The sequence below is a fragment of the Saccoglossus kowalevskii genome, chromosome 17, assembly GCF_978046115.1.
Source record: "Saccoglossus kowalevskii chromosome 17, keSacKowa6.1, whole genome shotgun sequence".
NCBI lineage: Eukaryota > Metazoa > Hemichordata > Enteropneusta > Harrimaniidae > Saccoglossus > Saccoglossus kowalevskii.
Genome location: NC_140657.1, coordinates 9321276 through 9347670, shown reverse-complemented (window position 1 = coordinate 9347670; position 26395 = coordinate 9321276). Strand labels below are relative to the sequence as shown.

The following is a 26395-nucleotide window of genomic DNA, read 5'->3' as shown; positions in this document are numbered from 1 at the left end:
CGACGAAACTGTTGCTGACGATTACGGCCGCGATTTGCAGATAATAAATAATTTCTATAAACTTAGGGGGTCTCTTTGTTTTTTTAATGGTTATACGTTTGGTGTCAAGTTCTTGGTCAAAATCACCTACACAGTATCGCCATGCCTCGCCGATATCGGGCTTTCCCTAATTCCTAGATATCGGAAATAGCCCTTTTTTCATAGTTCAGGGTGTGATTTAATTATATTCAAGTTATTGTGTAGTATACTAGTATTGTGTTGTATTGTAATATGTGCTTCGCATTTTGTTTAGCCTTCACCGTGACGGTCTTCCATTTCATGAAGGACCAGACTTAATATAGTAAATTACAAAACAACTCTAATATAAATTAAACAAATAACTTACCTTTTTACCTTACCTTTTATTACTTTCAACCAAAAATGAATTTGTAATTTCATTACGGTGTAATAAATCTGTATTATTATTAATATTATTATTAATAACAACATATGAAATTCACAGATACAAATTTTAAATACTATTAATACAACTTAAAAGTCCATTCAAAATGTTCAAAGCATCCAAGAATTTTCTGCAACTCTACCATACCTAGGACGATTTTGTTTCCCTGTCCCTGGAAGATCGGAGTGATCTACTGGTACTAGCTGGCCCCTAGCTGGTTAAATATAGAAGTGACCCGCGTGCCGAGTATTGTCATTATTGTTTGTTTTTCGTTTGTTTTTGTTTTAATCTAATATAGGCAGTTGCTAAGTCAATACTCGACCATATAAAGTCGAGTACAATGTTGCATGCTGGTTATGTTTTTTTTTTTACTGACGGAGTCCAATTTAACTTGGCAAGTAACGTATTGGTTAAATCATGGTCATGTGTTCGTTACGGCATATGTGAATAAAGCACGAGCCCCGGACGCGAGCTCGAAGCGTGTGTGGTGCTGTAACCACCAAGTGAAAAGAATTCGACTAATTCTTCCTATGATTGTCGCGAAATATCGTTTAGCCAATTCACCGTTGACGGGCGGTGGCCAACTGAATTCAATTATCGTTGTGAATACGCATAGCTCATTTTCTAAATTTGTTGCATATACCGACGATACTTTTCACGTTTTCATATATCGTTCCATAATCAGCACATTAGGCCAAAAACAACAACTTATGTTGCCCTCAAGTCAGAAAATTGAAAAAAGGGTGTCGTAAATAGCCGAGTTATATGGGAAAAAACGCGACCCGATATTTCAAATTTTTCGGTCGGTCGCTGAGGGCAACAAAACATTTTTTTTTGGCCTTATAGTTTAAAAGAGAAGACCGGGAAAACAACATGTTATTTCCTGATCACAATAACACAATGTCTATTATGACAATTGTACTGCATAACACAACAATGTGATTATGATAATTAGACTACATAACATAGCAATGTGATTATGACAATTGTACTGCATAACATAACAATGTGATTATGATAATTGTACTGCATAACATAACAATGTGATTATGATAATTGTACTGCATAACATAACAATGTGATTATGATAATTGTACTGCATAAAATAACAATGTGATTATGATAATTGTACTGCATAACATAACAATGTGATTATGATAATTAGACTGCATAACTTAACAATGTGATTATGATAATTAGACTGCATAACATAACAATGTGATTATGATAATTGTACTGCATAACATAACAATGTGATTATGATAATTAGACTGCATAACATAAGAATGTGATTATGATAATTAGACTGCATAACATAACAATGTGATTATGATAATTGTACTGCATAACATAACAATGTGATTATGATAATTGTACTGCATAACATAACAATGTGATTATGATAATTGTACTGCATAACATAACAATGTGTATTATGATAATTAGACTGCATAACATAACAATGTGATTATGATAATTAGACTGCATAACATAACAATGTGATTATGATAATTAGACTGCATAACATAACAATGTGATTATGATAATTAGACTGCATAACATAACAATGTGATTATGATAATTATACTGCATAACATAACAATGTGATTATGATAATTAGACTGCATAACATAACAATGTGTATTATGATAATTAGACTGCATAACATAACAATGTGATTATGATAATTGTACTGCATAACATAACAATGTGATTATGATAATTAGACTGCATAACTTAACAATGTGATTATGATAATTAGACTGCATATCATAACAAGGTGATTATGATAATTAGACTGCATAACATAACAATGTGTATTATGATAATTGTACTGCATAACATAACAATGTGATTATGATAATTGTACTGCATAAAATAACAATGTGATTATGATAATTGTACTGCATAACATAACAATGTGATTATGATAATTAGACTGCATAACTTAACAATGTGATTATGATAATTAGACTACATAACATAACAATGTGATTATGATAATTGTACTGCATAACATAACAATGTGATTATGATAATTAGACTGCATAAAATAACAATGTGATTATGATAATTGTACTGCATAACATAACAATGTGATTATGATAATTGTACTGCATAACATAACAATGTGATTATGATAATTGTACTGCATAACATAACAATGTGATTATGATAATTGTACTGCATAACATAACAATGTGATTATGATAATTGTACTGCATAACATAACAATGTGATTATGATAATTAGACTGCATAACTTAACAATGTGATTATGATAATTAGATTGCATAACTTAACAATGTGATTATGACAATTAGACTGCATAACATAACAATGTGATTATGATAATTGTACTGCATAACATAAGAATGTGATTATGATAATTAGACTGCATAACATAAGAATGTGATTATGATAATTAGACTGCATAACATAACAATGTGATTATGATAATTGTACTGCATAACATAACAATGTGATTATGATAATTATACTGCATAACATAACAATGTGATTATGATAATTGTACTGCATAACATAACAATGTGATTATGATAATTAGACTGCATAACTTAACAATGTGATTATGACAATTGTACTGCATAACATAACAATGTGATTATGACAATTGTACTGCATAACATAACAATGTGATTATGATAATTGTACTGCATAACATAACAATGTGATTATGATAATTGTACTGCATAACATAACAATGTGATTATGATAATTAGACTGCATAATTTAACAATGTGATTATGATAATTAGATTGCATAACTTAACAATGTGATTATGACAATTAGACTGCATAACATAACAATGTGATTATGATAATTGTACTGCATAACATAACAATGTGATTATGATAATTGTACTGCATAACATAACAATGTGATTATGATAATTAGACTGCATAACATAACAATGTGATTATGATAATTGTACTGCATAACATAACAATGTGATTATGATAATTATACTGCATAACATAACAATGTGATTATGATAATTGTACTGCATAACATAACAATGTGATTATGATAATTGTACTGCATAACATAACAATGTGATTATGATAATTAGACTGCATAACTTAACAATGTGATTATGACAATTGTACTGCATAACATAACAATGTGATTATGACAATTGTACTGCATAACATAACAATGTGATTATGATAATTAGACTGCATAACATAACAATGTGATTATGATAATTAGACTTCATAACATAACAATGTGATTATGATAATTAGACTGCATAACATAACAATGCGATTATGATAATTAGACTGCATAACATAACAATGTGATTATGATAATTAGACTGCATAACATAACAATGTGATTATGATAATTAGACTGCATAACATAACAATGTGTATTATGATAATTAGACTGCATAACATAACAATGTGATTATGATAATTGTACTGCATAACATAACAATGTGATTATGATAATTAGACTGCATAACATAACAATGTGATTATGATAATTAGACTGCATAACATAACAATGTGATTATGATAATTAAACTGCATAACATAACAATGTGATTATGATAATTCGACTGCATAACATAACAATGTGATTATGATAATTAGACTGTATAACATAACAATGTGATTATGATAATTAGACTGCATAACATAACAATGTGATTATGATAATTAGACTGCATAACATAACAATGTGTATTATGATAATTAGACTGCATAACATAACAATGTGATTATGATAATTGTACTGCATAACATAACAATGTGATTATGATAATTAGACTGCATAACATAGCAATGTGATTATGATAATTAGACTGCATAACATAACAATGTGATTATGATAATTAGACTGCATAACATAACAATGTGATTATGATAATTCGACTGCATAACATAACAATGTGATTATGATAATTAGACTGCATAACATAACAATGTGTATTATGATAATTACACTATATAAAATAACAATGCGTATGTAACGTTTTTGAAAAAAAAATGTTTTATAACTGTCATAGGAATGTTTTTGTTATTTCATTAAACGCAATTGTGAACAATTCATAATCCATTCATTAAATGCAAGTTTGTTTGTTTGTTATTACATATTTATTTTTATTCTATTACACTGAATTGTGTTTCGCGTAATAAACATTTTATTTATGACAAAAACAAATTTACATTATTTCTTTTTCTCGCTTACATGTGCATGCACGATAGCGGAACTACGCGTTGAGAAGGGTGTATTAACTAAACAAAAGTGTTGCTGCTCTATGACGTTAGAGGGCGTCAGTCATAGAACATATACTAGTATTTGCACCTCTGTCACTTGAAAATGTCAAACTACAATCACAGATGCTCCCGATGTTATGCACTGTTTTCATGTGATAACATTAAGTAAATGATTTGAATAATATATTTACTTGAATTGTCGGCAAAGTTTTAAGTTAAAGTTGTAAAAAGAAAATTAAATAGTATAGAACTTATTCATTAAGTATAACATTTCAGGAACACAGTGATAAATCAAGCTCTGAATTTAGATTTGAAGAAGTTATAACTCATTTTTTTTAGTAATGTGATAATACATTCGGGCGCTGTGTATAATTTTGCTTAACATACGTATGTAACGTATGTACTTCTATCACATTAAATAAATCCTGGAGTTTAAAATTGTACTCATGGCTCATTCGTAGCCATATCCCATTGGTATGGTGCAGTGTGTCTCCATATACCATTTCATTCATAGAAATGACAGATTTCGATCGGATACGAGACCACGTGCTCAGCAGGATGGTTTGCCACGAGCTTGAGACTTGATATAAGTATCAAATTGGAACTGGTAATCGATTGACGTTTCAAGTTGCAATATAACACCTATTGTCTGTATTTATGTTATTTGTGTGTTCCATTTAATTTTAGTTTGTTTCGTTTTATTGTGTATTCCATATTAATCTATAGAATGACGTGTATTTTAAATGAAGGTCGTCGCACTCAGTGTCTAGTGTCTTTTACCTCTATGGTCAGTCGGAGCTAACCGTCGAGCAGGATAACAATATTCCAATCAGGTTATGAGTGCAACTCGATCAGGATATATATCTCAGTCAAAATAAGCGTATTAATTCCGTTCGGTGGTTAGTCCTGACTGACTGTGTTGTGATATGTTGTGTTAAAGGGCGGTGGTCGTCGTGCTGCGGATGTACGACATTTGTGTTGATAAACATTGATTTTCCCACAAACCAATGCACTCTTCTATAGGAAAACGGAAGTACGAGTTTTGAACTGGGCGCGACGTGAACTAATTGCCACCAGTGACTCTTTGATACCTTCCAATAACCAAAGAAATTGCCTAGTTAAAGTGGGGGGGTCGTCACCTGCACACACGCGGGAATTGAGTCCCAATCGATGAAAATAACACACGATAAAAACGCAAGGACTCATGGGTAGACGCTTGTTTGTAAACAATGACACGCTATGGCCATCTGACGCATGCGCGGATGACGACTCCCCGCTTTAAGCTTAATAACGTCTCAGTTTGTGCTCGTTGGTCTGCACAACAACCAAAGTCACCATCTAGCATCTTTGTTCATATGAGACCCATATCTCACGCATGCGTGGCGCGACGACCACTGCCCTTTAATATAAACATTCAAATTAAACTGAATCTATGAATTATTGTTATATAAGAAGGTGGCACAGTTGATTTATATTAGTTATCTATTTGGATTTTCTAAAGGCATTTGATTTTGTCCCACACAAACGTCTTTTAATTAAGCAGTCTCAAGCTATTTGCTGACAACGCTAAACTATATGCTAATACTTATTGTTCTACACAACTTGATATTATGAAAGCCCGATCCTGGGCTGATACTTGGCAAATGAGATTTAATCTAAGCAAATGTAAAGTCATTCAAATAGGCAAATGTAATCCTGGACATCTATATACCATGAGAGGCAATAATACCACCATTACTTTGGAGGTTACAAACTGTGAGATAGACCCCGGTGTACTTGCGGATAATAGTTTGTCTTTTAATCAACATATTGACTATATGGCGCAGATACTGTAAAATATGTTGAAAAAGCGACATGCAATTTTAGCGAATTGTAGTAAAATGACGTAATAGCGAAATGTTGATTTAGCGAATCTCTCTTGTCATTGTTGAGTTCCTGTTTTCACAACACTTGTCTGTCGCGCTCTGAAACAAATGCGCAATTATCACCTCCAAAAAAACAAAGAAAGTGTAATTTGATTCTGTTCGCAATGACAAAAAACTGATTCAACGGGGATTTCAACTACTAATTTCCGTAATAATATATCAGTATCACTTCATTTATTTATTTTCATTGAAATAATGACCACAATGAATACGTTTATTTTTGCTGTGTTAATTTACTTTTCAATAAAGTGTATCTATCATGTCAGTGCATTTTTGTGTGTTGTTTACAGAGTGTGTGTGGAGAAAAAAGATGTTGTTTGGCGGCCATTTTGAATTTATAATAAAGACATTAGCGACATCTTGAATTAGCGAATCAGTTCTCTCGCTAAATTCGCTAAAAAGACATGCTCGCGAATTAGACATGTTTCACAGTAATATTTTTGGTGTTATACGTCGTTCCTTTAGTTACTTGGACGCAGAGTCACTTGTCTTGCTATATTTAGTTAGGCCTCATCTCGAATACAATAATCAACTGAAGTATGGCACCATACAAAGTCCGTCATATGGATATCCTTGAAGCAGTTCAACGTAGAGCAACTAAACTTGTTCCAGGTATAAACTCTTTGCCATATGACACCAGGTTTAAGTTTCTTAAATTGCTTACTTTTATTTAGTGTATAGACGGTTACGTGGAGACATGATACAAACTTATAATTATCCTAATCACAAATATACAACCCACCAAGATTTAGTTATGGACCATCTATAACTAGAGGCTATGACTTTAAAATTAAAAAAATAATGGGTCACGTCTGGATGTCAGAAAATACTTTTTCAGTAATAGAGTTGTAAATAGTTGAAACACTTTACCCAACAATGTTGTTTTAGCACCAACAGTGGACTCTTTTAAACTTGAAACAAGATTGGATAGACATGGAGTAATTTACGATTGAAATACAATTACCGTGCTGATTACTTTTCCTTCATGTAATGCGCAGTCTCAGACAGTAATAGTAACATTCTACTACACAACAAATAGACTTTAAGTGTCCTCAAATGTTGTATTATATAAGTATATAAAGGTATATATCAGAAACCACTTGAAACCAATATTGAATTTAAATATAATATAATATTATGACTTTAAATCGGTTCAAAATAAACTGCATGATTTTACAAAGTCAATTATAACTAGCTAGGCTAGTTGAAATGTAATAGTAGTTTATAAATAAATAAACGCTGATCGGACTGATAAATATGATATATAGAAGATAATATTTGGTAATAGTAGTCATAAATAACTATTAAAAATAGCTAGACGTTTCGAGCAATGGCTCTTTATCGATAGCATAGGAGAAAATGTTAATACAGTTTTAACATTTTCTCCTATGCTATCGATAAAGAGCCATTGCTCGAAACGTCTAGCTATTTTTAATAGTTATTTAGGACTACGATTACCAAATATTATCTTCTATATATCATCTTAGTTGAAATGTAGACCCTCTGAAACGATATTTCCTGCATTTTGAGGGGCAAATTTTGCTGACATAAAGGGTTTCAGCTTGATTTTGGAGTGGAGACGCCGTAAAAATTTTTTTCGATGTCTCCGTGCCGCCACCACTGAAGCAAACATGGTACAGAATGGTAAACTCTGTGTGGGCCAATAGACGGGCCAATCTGTTTCAGTTCCTTTACTAGTACTGCACAGCACCCTTTTTTGACAAATTGATTAAAGCGCGGTGGTCGTCGCGCAGCGCGTGTTTGAATAAACAATGTATTTTACACGCGTTGTATACGTCTCTAAGAGTCTCATACCGAACAGGACGCGGCACGGCGACTAACGCCCTTTAAACAAATACAATTTGTGTGCCGTCCAAAATGTTGTCCCACTTCCCTAAAAAAAATATCTAAAACATCAACTTGGATCTTATTTTAATCAGAATATGTATAAACAGAGAATTTCACTTTTTGTTTTGTTACCCTTATTTTTTTAGTGACCTTGCTGCTGACAAGTGCTGTGTCAAATAAAGATGCACCCTTGCGTTGTGTCGTCAGAGACGCACAGTTTCGGACACCATATCGTCAATAGAAGTATTTCTAATGCCTCAGCGTCAATGTACTCCTTTGTAGTCAACGATACGACCTTTGACGTTAGGTCATGCAACGCCGGAAGTAATTGTTCAATTCTTACATTTGACCACCGTGTTGAGAGACGGTGATCTGACGTACTGGAGGCGGACAATTTCAATTCTCGCAATGTCATCGAGTATACAAAAACAATTAATTTTTGTTACTGGAAATGTGAACAAACTCAAAGAGGTATGTAATCATAGTCAGTTTGTGTGTGTTCTGGGCTGTAGGGAACACATGTCATCTAAACCCAAGGCTCGGAAGTGTGCTTTTCCCACAGTCACGTGTTTCTGTACTGCATTTGTCGCCCAAACTCTTCAAATGTCCGTGGTACAGTGAGCGTCAGAAATCCGCACCTAAGTTAATGATTGCATTTGTAAATACTGGCTTCAGCTTTCATCCCCCTATCCAGCATGACAGACAACGAACTCAAGAATAAATGTGTAATACCGTCAAATTACCTGACTTGGGCCTCTAACAGTTTATAAAACACCATACATCATACCAAAAAAACATATAAATGACATATAAATTCAATACACTAGAATAGCCGTGGCGTTTACATTAAAGTCTACGATATAAAACATAAGCAGTGGCAGATCTAGGGGTTGGGGGGGGGGGGGGGGGGTTCTTGAGGTCCGGACACCACCACGTTGAAAAATTTATTATTTATTATTTATTTACCCTATATATATATATATATATATATATATATATATATATATATATATATATATATATATATATATATATATATATATAATATGTTTTTGAAATTCAGTCCCTCACCTCCTTGGCTATTATCGCTGATTTTTCGTCGCCGGAGTGATTTACATTGTCAATTTTGGTTCCCTGAGTGTCTATTATAAATAACCTATCTAACCGCTGGACTGAATTAATGATTTGGCGTCGACGCATTTTTTCGCTCAGAAACGCAAGGGCGATAAGACTTGATTTTCAAGGAGGCAGGTTGTTTGGATTGGACTTATTTCTTTTGTTTCAATTTCGTTGTAAGTATAGAGACGTAACAGCGTTGTTTTTTAGTGAATACAAAATATGTTCTGTTTCAATACAGGATTTTGATATGGGCGATTTTAACAATTTCTCACTGGAGCCTCCCCCTGTATAAATAGTCCTCTACTCTCCAAAAAATGACAATGGTACTTTTGTAAGTGTACATGTATGCAGTAAAATATGTATACCCATTAAAATTATCAAAACTTCAAATGTAATCATAAAAAAATCCTGTATCCGCCCCTGATAAGCTTGGAACACAAATGCATGTCACATGATAAAAGCACTACAATGACACTACTGTCACTCAAAAGCATGTTTCGTCTACAAGTGTCTCTAATGTTCACTGTATATGCAATGACAAAATTAAGAATCAGTACGCACGTTTTACAGATAGAAACAGGAAGACACAATAACATAGATATACATGTATCAAACCGAAAATGTCCTATTTGTAAAACTAATGAAGTAGAGGATGAAATACACTTTCTTCTAAACTGTAAATTATACATAAATGAAAGAAACGATATACATGTATTCAAAGAATTAAAAATACACCCTAACAATACCAATAGACAGAAATTAGAAACTCTTCTAAATAACAAAGATGAAAAACTGATTCTCAAAATATCAAAATACATTCACAAATGCTTCCTTTGAGAAAAGAAAATATATAGAGATTGCCAGCTGCCCTGAAAATTTAATGCATTATTACATTTATATGTAAACTATTTACTTTAATACTACTTTGTAAAAGACTTTTTTTTACTGTTATTTTTGACTCCCATGTGCGAAGCACAAAATGGGAGTCTTTGCAGTTAGTGTGTCTGTATGTGTGTATGTGTGTATGTGTGTATGTGTGTATGTGTGTGTGTATGTGTGTCCGACTGTTCCACTGCTATCTCAAGAACCATACATCGGTTTTTGATGAAACTTGGTGCATAGATGCTCTGGGCCAATGCGCAGATTTGATTAGGTTTTGGTAAAAATCCATGCTCGTTAATTACCTAATTTGCATGATAATTAGCTAATTTTTAGCTGTTCTATGACTGTTCCACTGATATTTAAAGAACCACTCATTGGATTTTGATGAAACTTGGTACATAGATGCTCTGAACATATGCGCAGATTTGATTAATTTTTGGTAAAAATCCGTGCATATTAATTACCTAATTTGCATGATAATTAGCTATTTTTTAGTGGTTCCATGACTGTTCCACTGATATCTAAACAACCACTCATTGGATTTTGATGAAACTTGGTACATAGATGCTCTGAACTAATGCTAGGTTTTGATTAGTTTTTGGTAATAATCCGTGGATACTAATTACCTAATTTGCATAATGATTAGTCAATTTTCGGTTTTTCCACTGATATCTCAAGTACTAATCATCACATTTCAATGAAACTTGGTACATAGATGTCATACGACACTGCACAGACCTGATAGTTTTTATGGTAATATCAGTACATATTAATTACCTAATTTGCATAATTAATTAATTTTCAGCATTTGATATAAGTAGTTAGCATTACATTTCAATGAAACTTGGTACTTACATACTCAAGGACTATGCAGAGATTGATTGTTTTCGATAAATATTTGTGCATATTAATCACCTAATTTGCATAATTAGTTAATTTTCAGCTTTTCCACGGGTATCTCAAGTACTAATCATCGCATTTCAATGAAACTTGGTACATAGATCCTTTAGGACTATGCAGAGACCTGATTAGTTTTAGGGTAAATAATTGTGCATATTAATTACCTAATTTGCATAATTAATTTTCAGCTTTTCTACTGATATCTAAAGTACTAATCATCATATTTCAATGAATCTAGAATTATGCAGACCCAATTAGTTTCCGGTAAATATTTGTGCATATTAATCACCTAATTTGCATAATTAACCAACTTTCACACTGATATCTCAGGTACTATACATCACATATCAATGAATGTACATGGATGCTGTAGGACAATAGACAGACCTGAATAATTGTGGGTTAAAATCTGTACATATTAATTACCTAATTTGCATAATTAACCAATTTTAATCTTTCACACTGATATCTAAAGTACCGTAAAAACTCCAAAATTTCGACTGGTTTTAAATAATTTGTGTTAGAAATGTGACGTGTTTTTAGAGTCAAAATTAAGGTGCATTTTCGGACGGTCGAATTTTTCAGAATAGAAATCAGCAAAAAAAAATGGGGATGATAGACAGTGTGCTTCATTAGTTTTTAAAAAATGCAATGTCCGTCAATTGACGTAAACTTCCTCATGTTTCACGGTAAAAGCAAAGGTCGTGGCCGAGTTGTAACTCAAAATCTAAACAAAGTCATCAATCAGTGAGTATTATGACAAGCAAAACAAAACATCAAGACGCCGAGAAGAGGTCAGCACAAAACTAATAGGTCAAAAGACAAAGCTGTCTCGCACTACCTAGGAAAACTTGCGAATGTTCGAAGTACAGGTACCCATTGGACAAAAGATACATGGAAGTTTAGCAAACGATCTCCCCGACCCAGTGCAATGTATCCGGTTAGAATCAAAGCTCACGTGTCCCTTATTTGAGCACCGTACCGGTGATTTGAGGGACCAAATTCTGCCGTAAATTCGCCCTTGGATTAAAAAATATAATGGGATTTAAGAAAATAAAATGGGACTTTTAAGGTGTATTTTGGCGTCATTTTTCGGACATTTCAATCAATCCTGCCGGCTAAAATAGAGTCTAAGTTTTACCGTAGTCATTGACGTCTGTCTATTCAAGAGTACACGTGTATGATTTTTATCGTGACTAGCGTGAGCGGGTAAGCTTCCTTTCGAGAATGAGCTGTTATCACTGTGAACAATGTTAAATTATTCTTCAGATGACCAGTTTATTTTTTAAAAACAACTAATTTTTTTATTTAAAAAAAATCATGCCGTTTTCGCATCATCCAGCTTTTTGATTGGTTAATTAGCGATTTGACCTATTTGACCTAAGAGAACATGGCGGATATCCTACAGCATCAAACGTTTATACGAGACCGGAATCATTCACTTACGATGAAACTAAGTTGACTTTTATTTGTATTTCATAACCATTCAACAAATTTATTTTGTGTACATTATTATAATCACTACTGAGTACAGTAATAATCAACAATTCAGAAACGCAGCATGCCGAGATTTTTGTGTTCGTTTTTATTTGAAACTTCGTTTATTTAGAATATATTTTCGTTACCAATAAAATAAAAATCTCTCAGTCAATCAGAAACCCGGATTCATGCCTTTGAGGAAGGTCCCGTTTGAACGCTCACATCGGTTTTTTTTTCGTTTGGGGGAAAACTAAAACTGGTCGCAATTTTCGAATAAGAATGAGTCGGCAATTTTTAGTGGAGTCGAAAATTTGGAGGTAAATAAAACACCGAAACCCGGCAAATAAATAGGCGGTCAAATTTTTAGAGGGGTCGAAATTTTGGAGTTTTCACGGTGCTAATTATTCCATTTCAATGAAACTTAGTACAAAGATGCTCTAGGACAATGTACAAACCTAATTAGTTTGGGGTAAAAATCTGTTCATATTAATTCCCTAATAAGCATAATAATTCATAATTTTTTGGTTCTAATCACATTTCAATTAAACTTGGAGACATAGATTTTCTGTTACATTGCGCAGACCTCATTAGTTTTACACTCAAATCTGGTCATATTAATTTTCTGATTTGCATAATTAGTTTTCAGCTAAGTAATTTCGAATTATATTTAATGTGTCTCCAATACTCTCAGCACATGGGAGTTCTTTCTAAGCTTTCTTTGATTTCTCTTTCTCTTTCTGTTATACTTTTATTTTTTTATTTTTGTTTGTTTGTTTGTTTGTATTTTATATAGATATTTTCTGTATCATTTAATCTTTAGTGTATGTTAGTCCAGATCTCAATGGAGATAGGTTGATAATACAGTTATTATTATTATTATTATAGCTACTAACTATGGAGGGTGATATTTGAAAACAGATAACCATGCATCCGAGCTGAATTATTCAAAATATGGGTCGATATACATGTATATAAAATAAAAAAGTCAGGGAAATATGATCATCTGTTTTTTTTCAGATTAAGGAGATTTTATCAGATACCTTTACTGTAGTTTCAAGAAAAATTGATTGTAAGTTACAAACATACATAGATAGTGATTCATTTATCAGATCAGGCAGAACAAAATGTATACATCTCCATGGTTACTACCAGGCATCTCCTGGTACCGGGTATTCACCTTTCATCACATAGTTTGTTCAATACTGAATGCTCTTAAATTTAAATTATATTTTGAGAGTTATTTTTAAATCATTTCAAAAAATGTTCCAAAATATCATGATATTTAAATAGCATACCCGGTACTTATAATTGCACATCCATTGGATTTCTCAACCTATAATTTTACACCCATGGGATTTATCAATCCATAATTGCACACTCATGGGATATCTCAACCCATAATTGCACGTCCATATGATTACTCAACCCATAATTGCACGTCCATATGATTACTCAACCCATAATTGCACGTCCATATGATTACTCAACCCATAATTGCACACCCATAGGATTTCTCAACCCATGATATCATACCCATAGGATTTCTCAACCCATAATTGCATAACCATAGGATTTCTCAACCCATAATTGCACAACAATAGGATTTCTCAGCCCATGATAGCATACCCAGAGGATTTCTCAACCCATGATTGCATTCATAAGATTTCTCAACCTGTGATTGCAAGCCCATAGGATTTCTCAACCCATAATAGCACACCATAGGATTTCTCAACCCATAATAGCACACCATAGGATTTCTCAACTCATATTTGCAGATTCATTAGATTTCTCAACCTGTGATTGCATGCCATAGGATTTCCCAACTCAAAATTGCATAGCCCATAGCTGCACATGTATAGGATTTCCCAAACTGTGGCTGTACATGTGCAGGATTCTCTGCCCATAGTTGCACATCCATAGCATTTCCCAATTCCTGGCTGCACATCTACAGGATCTCTCAACCCATAGCTGTATATATATGGTACGTATAGGGTTACTCTACCTTTACATACCCATAGGGCAGCTCACAACTCATAGAAACATAGATGTTGGATTTCTGTAATCTAACAACTCTCTTTCTTTTTGCAGTAGTAATCACAACTAATCTTTATTGCTATTAACTAATAGAAACATTGTATTTCTAAGGATGCAATAAAGTTATTATTATTATTATTATTATTGGTTTTTTACATTGCAGTACCAGAATTCCAGGATGAACCAGATAATATATCAGCAGCAAAGTGTCGAGAAGCAGCGAAACATGCAAGTATCATTTATTGACATGCATACATTCTTTCTATTTACGTGATCATACATTTCTGTGCATTTGGGGAGAATTTAAGAATGTAAAATAGGAAATTATTATTTTTGAGCCAATTTCATGATTTTATTTTTCAGATTAAGGGGCCAGTTTTGACAGAGGATACATGTCTGTGCTTCAATGCATTAGATGGATTACCAGGTCCCTATATGTAAGTTAATCTCCAGGTGAGAGAATTTAGGTGGGTGTGTCGTTATAGCAACCAGAACCATGTTCTTAGCAATGACACCGTATATGTGTGTAGTGTTATTGTTCTATCTACTATTTTTTACCAACTCAATATTGTGTTGTGTTTTATTTGTAAAATCAACCAAGCTGTTCTGATAGTCAACTTGGTTTTCTTCATATTTTCATTAGTTATCAGTGCATACTATTAAATACAGCACATTTTAATTGTGATCACTTTAAACTGTTAAATACCATGATTCATGTTATGATTACTAAGGTTCATAATCTTTTAACAGAAAATGGTTTCTTAAGAAGCTTGGACCTTCAGGTAAATATTAAATGAAAAGATATTTAGAATTGTTAAATTCACTGTGCAACTTGATATACAGGGAATGTAAGTCATTCTATTTGTTTGGGGGGGGGGTTATCATGAGATGCATGTCATTATATTTGTGGGGGGGTGAAGGCTAATTTCAAATTGTGTGCATTAAAATTGAAGTTTAAACGTTTTTTTTATTGTATGGAAAGTTGTATGAGGGGGAAATGTTGGTCTTTGTTGTTTCGTCTCTGGCACGAGTCGGCTGTTTCTTGTGGACACAGTTTTTATTAAACAGATTTTATCCTATATGTTTCAAACTTGGTTATTTTAGTAACTAATTTAGATTTTGTGTTGTTTGTATATTTTTCTTAATATTGGTTAACGTTGCATCCCGTTCATCTAAATAGTATGTTTGTATGCCAGTTCACACCTCTCCCTCTTTTGGTTTTATCTCTAATACATATAAAACATGCAAAGTGTTCATTTCATTAGGTTTATACAAACTACTCACTGCTTGGGAAGATAAATCTGCCTATGCACTTTGTACATTTGCATATTCTACTGGTAATCCAGATGATCCTGTTAAACTGTTCCATGGAAAAACTACAGTAAGTCAGCATACAATGATGTGAATACATTGCTGGGAAATGATTGTTGGTGCATGGAATTCAGAACAGATATATTGTCTTAATATTAGTGATATATTAGTTATTGGTATACATCTGTCTCCGCAACGCCAGCCAGCCAGTTACAGCGTGTCATAATTTTGCAGTATTGCACTGGATGTTTTTGCATCCTACCATATTAGGAGATGCAAATTCCAAATATGGATTATGCACATAAGCATCCTCTAATAATAAAAAAAAAACATGCAGCCCCCAGGGTTTGACCAGACTCCACACAATGAAGTTCGGTAAATCTGGATTTCGGCATTCCCATAATGTATCCTTGGAGTCGGACAGTACGCTGCATGTCAGTCAGTTGGTACTCCCGTAGTACTGTCTTCATGCATACTTTTAGGTATCCTTGTAATACCCTGATAGTACATGTATTAGTGATATTTTATTATGTACAGTTCTTCAATGGCTGTAACCCTTATTTTTATATTACTATTCTACTATTATAGTTTGATCCTTGTTTGATGTCTTTATGTTGCAGGGCACAATAGTTCCTCCAAGAGGCCCTCCTGATTTTGGATGGGATCCATGTTTTCAACCTGATGGTTTTGAACAAACGTAAGTGAAATTTTATACGGTTATCAGCCTGGTATATTTCATTCGTACAGTCATTTGATATGAGTGACATAAAGGCCTAGACCTGTAGCTCAATTTGATGGTGTTACGGGTAAAAATTTTCCTGAGTTTGTTTCCCTGTTGGAAACACTTATCAACCAGGGCGAGGAATCTTCTCCTGACGCTGTTGGTGACATTTTTACTGAAGGGGGGGGGGGGGTGTTGTTACGGGGTCTGTTTGCCCGTCTTCTTTCCGTGAGGGGGTTCGAATTTAAGGTGATAATCATATCCACTTTGATTTAGAGCTGTCTGGTAGTGTGGCGCGGCTAGATCAAAGTGCTTTCCGTCTGATGAAAGATATGACAATCGTTTGTTGATTCCTGCCAGTACACATGTATATTCTTTGTGATGGAGGGTGGGTGGTTGCTCTCTCTATGTACGTATAGTGGGTGGCTGTTGGGTTTAATATATGGATTGTAAGAGCTGTCAGTGAGGTTGAATGTGACGTCCAGGAAGTTGACAATATTTTTATTAGCTTCAATTGTGACTTTCAGACCGTGTAGTTTGAAAATACAACAGATGGCTTTTTTTATTTTTTCAGTTTCTTTGGGTGTGTTGTCTACAGCGGCTAAGTCATCATCTTTGTACAGGCCGATCTTTTTCCCGCAAATATTATGTAGCTGTGACAATAAAAAGCATCCAACTAATTCACACGTCTCTGCGCCATCGAAACTGCCCATAGTTACGTCGAATGAGCTTGTGCTCTTCTTCTGCCAGTAGTGGCCATCATGTGATAACAGGGACTTTTTTGAATGTTGATTAATATTTATTTCTTCTTCCGAAATATGGTCGTATGATGAAGCGAAGTGTAACGCATTGAGAAGAATATCTTGGTTAATGGATGGGTAGAATTCTACTATATCAAAGCAAATAAAACGATGTTTTTCTTTGTGTTCGATTTTGTTGAACCATTCTATTACAGATGCGGTGTTTTTCCATTGCTCTTGTTTCTGTAATAATTTTCTTATTGATCCCGTCTAAAATTTATTTACTTACTTTGCCGATTTCTGGTTTGGTAGGGTTGATCAATCTGCACGCAGGATTATTTGTAAAGTTTGGTTTGTGTTCTTTCAAGGTGATGAAGGCCTCTCTATTTGCGGTGACGTTGACGCGGTCATCGATGTTTAATTTCACGGCAATATTCTTGTCTTCTTGTCTTATTTTTCTAGCCGTATCTTCTGTGGTTTTTTTGTAGGACTAAGTTATGTTTTTCTTCAGTAGTTTGCTGTACATATATAGTGTAGATACGAAAGTCGATTATTCCAAAACAAAAGTGCTCAATACAAAGTATATGTAGAGTGGGTGAATATGGTGATAGAGAATTAATACGCAACTACATGAATATTGAAACTCGACAGCACGGTTTCGTAAGGTACAAGGAGCTTTATGTTTTAAAGCTACTGATGAGTGAGATATTGTACCTTACGAAACAGTGCTGTCGAGTTTCAATATTCATGTAGTTGCGTATTAATTCCTCTATCACCATATATATATATATATATATAAATTAATAATTGATTATTATTCATATTTGAATTTGTTGGGTATAACCACCCCAACTATAATTGAATTTGTAGGTATAAAGTTGTAACGTTTAAATCATAGATGATGGGAATTGTATGTGAGAGAAAAATGTCTGTCCTTGTCATTGTTGTTTCCATCGATATAAAATCTGATTATTGTTGTTACAATAAATAGACAAGTTTTCATCCTATCATTTGGATAATTTGTGATCTTGACCATGCTCAATTTTGGGATGGATTGCATGGATATTTTTCAATATATTGGTAAAATTCACTTAAAATGGTCTTCTTTTTGTTACAATAACAATTTTTATTTGCTCATCTTCAAACTTCTCATCAGTCACTATCAAATGTTCAATTTTGGTTTGACTAGCAGCATGTACATTTTCAAGATATGGGTTAAAATTTGTTAGACCTAAAATTAAGTGGACAAAATGAAAACTGACTGATCATGAGAACCTGATAGTAATATGTCTCCAAAATCTGTTAATTAGATATTACAGTATCCCGATATATATTATTTTCAATATGTGGTATAAATTATTTTTGCTACGAAAAATTGACAAGCAATAGCCCTGCCAAAACATGAGATGTTGAATTTTTTGAGTTCTCTACATTGAGTGATTACGCCCTCTTTTGAGAAATCTTGCAACTCAATTGTAACTCAATGTTTAATTAACAATTATCCGAACTAATGCTTTATATATTTCTATTTCAGATATGCAGAAATGAGTAATTCTGTGAAGAATACCATCTCACATCGTTATAAAGCGTTACAAGCGGTCTCTGAATTCTTCTCGCAGAATCCACTGTGAACTTACAATAGAGCTCACTGTTTTACTAAAAAATCTATAAATCTCAATTTGTGTCAATATGCTTAAAATATGAAAACAGTAAATAATAAATCCAAAAGAAAATAAAAGCATATCAATTTTATGTTCTCTTCACGATACATCCAAAATAAAGATTATTTTATAATATCTTTCCATTTCTGAAATGTCTATCACCCTTTCTCTGTTCAATACAATATGATGTATAGCCCTCTCTCTGTTCAATGCAATAGTATATATAGTCCTCTCTCTGTTCAATACAATATGATGTATAGCCCTCTCTCTGTTCAATACAATATTATATATAGCCCCCTCTCTGTTCAATGCAATATGATATAGTCCTTTCTCTGTTCAATACAATATGATGTATAGCCGTTTTACGTTCAATACAATATGATTTATTATTACATATATACTGCAGTTTATTTTGATTCGTCCCTGAAATCAAAATCGGTATTTCCATACCTCATATGCATATGAGTTTGAAAGCAAACAAAGTAGTCCCTTTAGGAGTACCGTTTTTCGAAACAGCAGAAATAAACGATATTTAAGAAGCGCGATATTTTTCTCTTGGGGTACATGAATATACTTGCCGAGTGGAATGAAATTTGAACAACAGTAACGGTTCTCTTTGGCAGTCACTTATTTTGACAAAAACTAATTTGCATATCACCCATGCAATAATGTTTTCGGTATTTTCACGGTCGATATGCAAATGAACATGGTATTTCCATTGGCTACCGAACTATTTTTATTTTGTAAACACATTTTCGTCTGCTATTTTTGTAAGATTCAAATCGTTCAGCAACGTTTTTGGCATGTTAGGTGTACATCTCATGGAATACTATGATTGGGAGAACTTAATGTATGTTGACCACCTGGAAACTGAGTTTTATAAACGTTGAACGGCGATTACACATGTACTATTGAGCCACAATCATCAACATCGAGATACTAGGAAGTTTCTGCTGACGACGTTGCGGCGTTACTCAGTTCCAAATAAAGATTACCAATGCCAAATGAGCAACATTTTAACCGGTAACCAAGACTCGGTCAATCCACGACTAGCAAGCAATATCACACACGAAGTTGTAGCGTGCAGCTCAGCGACGACCGCTGTCGACGAAAGTCACCTCGTCAGTGGAGTACAGTTGCACAGCATGTTTACCAATGCACAATTCTGTGGAGGAACTTTTAACTTCAACATAAGCTGTGTATCATAGTCGTCCAGTTCAAATTCTGGTTCTGTCGTGGTCCCAAATAAACGTCCACGAATTATTCATTCGGACAGTGACTCAGATTAGACGTCTGATTATATTAATTTCAAACAAACAGTGACACGCGTTCTCCGGGCGCGTTCTACACTGACACGCGTTGCTTGGGCGTAACACTATACTCAGTATTTGAACATATTAATGGGCAATGGGGTATCCGACCTAAATTCCATGCCGGTTTGTTGCACGTTCTTTCTTTGATATGAAATGATCAAACATGGAACATATGTAATAATAACAGAACCCCACACCCTGCCCGTGGCTTTCGTTGCGTATGGAAGTTATTTTCACTCGAGATGCGGTGTATGCAATATGATTAATAGCCCTCTCTCTGTTCAATACAATATGATGTATAGCCCTCTCTCTGTTCAATGCAATATGATATATAGCCCTCTCTCTGTTCAATACAATATGATGTATAGCCCTCTCTCTGTTCAATGCAATATGATATATAGCCCTCTCTCTGTTCAATACAATACGATATATAGTTCTCTCTCTGTTCAATGCAATATGATATATAGCCCCCTCTCTGTTCAATGCAATATGATTAATAGCCCTCTCTCTGTTCAATACAATATGATATATAGCCCTCTCTCTGTTCAATGCAATATGATATATAGCCCTCTCTCTGTTCAATGCAATATGATATATAGCCTCTCTCTGTTCAATGCAATATGATTAATAGCCCTCTCTCTGTTCAATACAATATGATGTATAGCCCTCTCTCTGTTCAATGCAATATGATATATAGCCCTCTCTCTGTTCAATGCAATATGATATATAGCCTCTCTCTGTTCAATACAATATGATGTATAGCCCTCTCTCTGTTCAATACAATATGATGTATAGCCCTCTCTCTGTTCAATACAATATGATGTATAGCCCTCTCTCTGTTCAATGCAATATGATATATAGCCCTCTCTCTGTTCAATACAATATGATGTATAGCCCTCTCTCTGTTCAATACAATATGATGTATAGCCCTCTCTCTGTTCAATACAATATTATATATAGCCCCCTCTCTGTTCAATGCAATATGATATAGCCCTCTCTCTGTTCAATGCAATATGATATATAGCCCTCTCTTTGTTCAATACAATATGATGTATAGCCCTCTCTCTGTTCAATGCAATATGATTAATAGCCATCTCTCTGTTCAATACAATATGATGTATAGCCCTCTCTCTGTTCAATGCAATATGATATATATAGCCCTCTCTCTGTTCAATACAATATTATATATAGCCCCCTCTCTGTTCAATGCAATATGATATATTCCTCTCTCTGTTCAATGCAATATGATATATAGCCCTCTCTCTGTTCAATGCAATATGATTAATAGCCCTCTGTTCAATACAATATGATGTATAGCCCTCTCTCTGTTCAATGCAATATGATATATAGCCCTCTCTCTGTTCAATACAATATGATGTATAGCCCTCTCTCTGTTTAATGCAATATGATATATATAGCCCTCTCTCTGTTCAATACAATACGATATATAACCCTCTCTCTGTTGAATACAATTTGACGTATAGCCTCTCTCTGCTCAATACAATATATAGCCCTCTCTCTGTTCAATACAATATTATATATAGCCCCCTCTCTGTTCAATGCAATATGATATATTCCTCTCTCTGTTCAATGCAATATGATATATAGCCCTCTCTCTGTTCAATGCAATATGATTAATAGCCCTCTGTTCAATACAATATGATGTATAGCCCTCTCTCTGTTCAATGCAATATGATATATAGCCTCTCTCTGTTCAATGCAATATGATATATAGCCCTCTCTCTGTTCAATGCAATATGATATATAGCCCTCTCTCTGTTCAATGCAATATGATATATAGCCCTCTCTCTGTTCAATGCAATATGATATATAGCCCTCTCTCTGTTCAATGCAATATGATGTATAGCCCCCTCTCTCTGTTCAATGCAATATGATATATAGCCCTCTCTGTGTTCAATGCAATATGATATATAGCCCCCTCTCTGTTCAATACAATATGATATATAGCCCTCTCTCTGTTCAATACAATATGATGTATAGCCCCCTCTCTCTGTTCAATGCAATATGATGTATAGCCCTCTCTCTGTTCAATGCAATATGATATATAGCCCTCTCTCTGTTCAATACAATATGATGTATAGCCCCCTCTCTCTGTTCAATGCAATATGATATATAGCCCTCTCTCTGTTCAATACAATATAATGTATAGCCGTTTCTCTGTTCAATACATTATGATATACAGCCCTCTCTCTGTTCAATAAAATATGATACATAGCCCCCTCTCTGTTCAATACAATATAATGTATAGCTCTTTCGCTGATTAATACAATATGATGTATAGCCCTCTCTCTGTTCAATACAATATGATGTATAGCCCTCTCTCTGTTCAATACAATATGATGTATAGCCCTCTCTCTGTTCAATGCAATATGATATATAGCCCTCTCTCTGTTCAATACAATATGATGTATAGCCCTCTCTCTGTTCAATACAATATGATGTATAGCCCTCTCTCTGTTCAATACAATATTATATATAGCCCCCTCTCTGTTCAATGCAATATGATATAGCCCTCTCTCTGTTCAATGCAATATGATATATAGCCCTCTCTTTGTTCAATACAATATGATGTATAGCCCTCTCTCTGTTCAATGCAATATGATTAATAGCCATCTCTCTGTTCAATACAATATGATGTATAGCCCTCTCTCTGTTCAATGCAATATGATATATATAGCCCTCTCTCTGTTCAATACAATATTATATATAGCCCCCTCTCTGTTCAATGCAATATGATATATTCCTCTCTCTGTTCAATGCATTATGATATATAGCCCTCTCTCTGTTCAATGCAATATGATTAATAGCCCTCTGTTCAATACAATATGATGTATAGCCCTCTCTCTGTTCAATGCAATATGATATATAGCCCTCTCTCTGTTCAATACAATATGATGTATAGCCCTCTCTCTGTTTAATGCAATATGATATATATAGCCCTCTCTCTGTTCAATACAATACGATATATAGCCCTCTCTCTGTTGAATACAATTTGACGTATAGCCTCTCTCTGCTCAATACAATATATAGCCCTCTCTCTGTTCAATACAATATTATATATAGCCCCCTCTCTGTTCAATGCAATATGATATATTCCTCTCTCTGTTCAATGCAATATGATATATAGCCCTCTCTCTGTTCAATGCAATATGATTAATAGCCCTCTGTTCAATACAATATGATGTATAGCCCTCTCTCTGTTCAATGCAATATGATATATAGCCTCTCTCTGTTCAATGCAATATGATATATAGCCCTCTCTCTGTTCAATGCAATATGATATATAGCCCTCTCTCTGTTCAATGCAATATGATATATAGCCCTCTCTCTGTTCAATGCAATATGATATATAGCCCTCTCTCTGTTCAATGCAATATGATGTATAGCCCCCTCTCTCTGTTCAATGCAATATGATATATAGCCCTCTCTCTGTTCAATGCAATATGATATATAGCCCCCTCTCTGTTCAATACAATATGATATATAGCCCTCTCTCTGTTCAATACAATATGATGTATAGCCCCCTCTCTCTGTTCAATGCAATATGATGTATAGCCCTCTCTCTGTTCAATGCAATATGATATATAGCCCTCTCTCTGTTCAATACAATATGATGTATAGCCCCCTCTCTCTGTTCAATGCAATATGATATATAGCCCTCTCTCTGTTCAATACAATATAATGTATAGCCGTTTCTCTGTTCAATACATTATGATATACAGCCCTCTCTCTGTTCAATAAAATATGATACATAGCCCCCTCTCTGTTCAATACAATATAATGTATAGCTCTTTCGCTGATTAATACAATATGATATATAGCTCTCTCCCTGTTCAGTACAACGTGATATATAGCCCTTTCTTCATTCAGTATAACATGATATTCAGTGCAACATACTGGTTCTGGTAGCATAGTGGTTGTCGCATCAGACTCATGAGCGGTAGACCTAAGTTCAAATCCTATCTTTGGCTGAACATCAAAGGATCGACCCCTACCCTGAGTGAGTGTGCCACAGACTCAATGGGAAGGCCAATTCCACTGGCCGAGATTCGCTAACGAATGCGAATTTAGGGGAACCTTGGTTAAGGTTCGCAGGTGTTTGTGTTCGACCGAGCCTGGTTGACGCCAGGATACCGCATTAAAATTGCCATTTAATAGGGAGATGGCCACACAGCTCTGTCATGTAGTCCCAAACAGGAAATGACTTCTGTGGCAAAATGCACTATGTGTCAGCACTAGCACTTGCAATTTGCACTTACAAAAAAAAAGACAACAGTGACATTCAATGTCCAGAACTGTCGCCTGACACAAATACATGTTGTCATTAACATGATATATAGCTATTTCACCATTCAGTACAACATGATATATATCCATTTCACCATTCAGTACAACATGATATATATCCATTTCACCATTCAGTACAACATGATATATATCCATTTCACCATTCAGTATAACATGATATATATCCATTTCACCATTCAGTACAACATGATATATATCCATTTCACCATTCAGTATAACATGATATATATCCATTTCACCATTCAGTATAACATGATATATATCCATTTCACCATTCAGTATAACATGATATATATCCATTTCACCATTCAGTACAACATGATATATATCCATTTCACCATTCAGTATAACATGATATATATCCATTTCACCATTCAGTACAACATGATATATAGCTCTTTCTCCATTCAGTATAACATGATATATAGCCCTTTCCCCATTCAGTACAACATGATATATAGCCCTTTCCCCATTCAGTACAACATGATATATATCCATTTCACCATTCAGTATAACATGATATATATCCATTTCACCATTCAGTACAACATGATATATATCCATTTCACCATTCAGTATAACATGATATATATCCATTTCACCATTCAGTACAACATGATATATAGCTCTTTCTCCATTCAGTATAACATGATATATAGCCCTTTCCCCATTCAGTACAACATGATATATAGCCCTTTCCCCATTCAGTACAACATGATATATATCCATTTCACCATTCAGTACAACATGATATATAGCTCTTTCTCCATTCAGTATAACATGATATATAGCCCTTTCCCCATTCAGTATAACATGATATATAGCCCTTTCCCCATTCAGTACAACATGATATATATCCATTTCACCATTCAGTACAACATGATATATAGCCCTTTCCCCATTCAGTACAACATGATATATAGCTATTTCCCCATTCAGTACAACATGATATATATCCATTTCACCATTCAGTACAACATGATATATAGCTCTTTCTCCATTCAGTATAACATGATATATAGCCCTTTCCCCATTCAGTACAACATGATATATAGCAATTTCTGCATTCAGTTCAACATGATATATAGCCCTTTCCCCATTCAGTACAACATGATATATAGCTCTTTCTCCATTCAGTATAACATGATATATAGCCCTTTCCCCATTCAGTACAACATGATATATAGCAATTTCTGCATTCAGTTCAACATGATATATAGCCCTTTCCCCATTCAGTACAACATGATATATAGCTCTTTCTCCATTCAGTATAACATGATATATAGCCCTTTTCCCGTTCAGTACAAGATGATATATAACCCTTTCTCCATTCAGTACAACATGATATATAGCCATTACTGCTTTCAGTACAACATGATATATAGCCCTTTCCCTATTCAGTACAACATGATATATAGCCCTTTTCCCGTTCAGTACAACATGAT

At 34.1% G+C, this 26395-nt stretch overlaps 1 protein-coding gene across 1 annotated transcript; it reads left to right on the top strand.

Moving 5' to 3' along the window:
• Nucleotides 1-8780: 8780 nt before the first annotated feature.
• LOC102802438 (inosine triphosphate pyrophosphatase-like) lies at nt 8781-19443 on the top strand. Its single transcript, XM_085492483.1, has 8 exons — nt 8781-8932; nt 13859-13910; nt 15039-15103; nt 15239-15312; nt 15626-15657; nt 16141-16256; nt 16807-16883; nt 19182-19443. Exons 1-8 carry the CDS (start codon nt 8870-8872, stop codon nt 19276-19278), a joined length of 576 nt encoding a protein of 191 aa, XP_085348609.1. The 5' UTR covers nt 8781-8869; the 3' UTR covers nt 19279-19443.
• Nucleotides 19444-26395: the final 6952 nt, after the last annotated feature.

Coding starts and splice junctions, on each gene's coding strand:
- LOC102802438 (XM_085492483.1), top strand. CDS start 8,870: ATGTCATCGAGTATACAAAAACAATTAATTTTTGTTACTGGAAATGTG. Junction 8,933..13,858: donor ATGTGAACAAACTCAAAGAG/GTATGTAATCAT, acceptor GTTTTTTTTCAG/ATTAAGGAGATTTTATCAGA. Junction 16,257..16,806: donor TGTTCCATGGAAAAACTACA/GTAAGTCAGCAT, acceptor TTTATGTTGCAG/GGCACAATAGTTCCTCCAAG.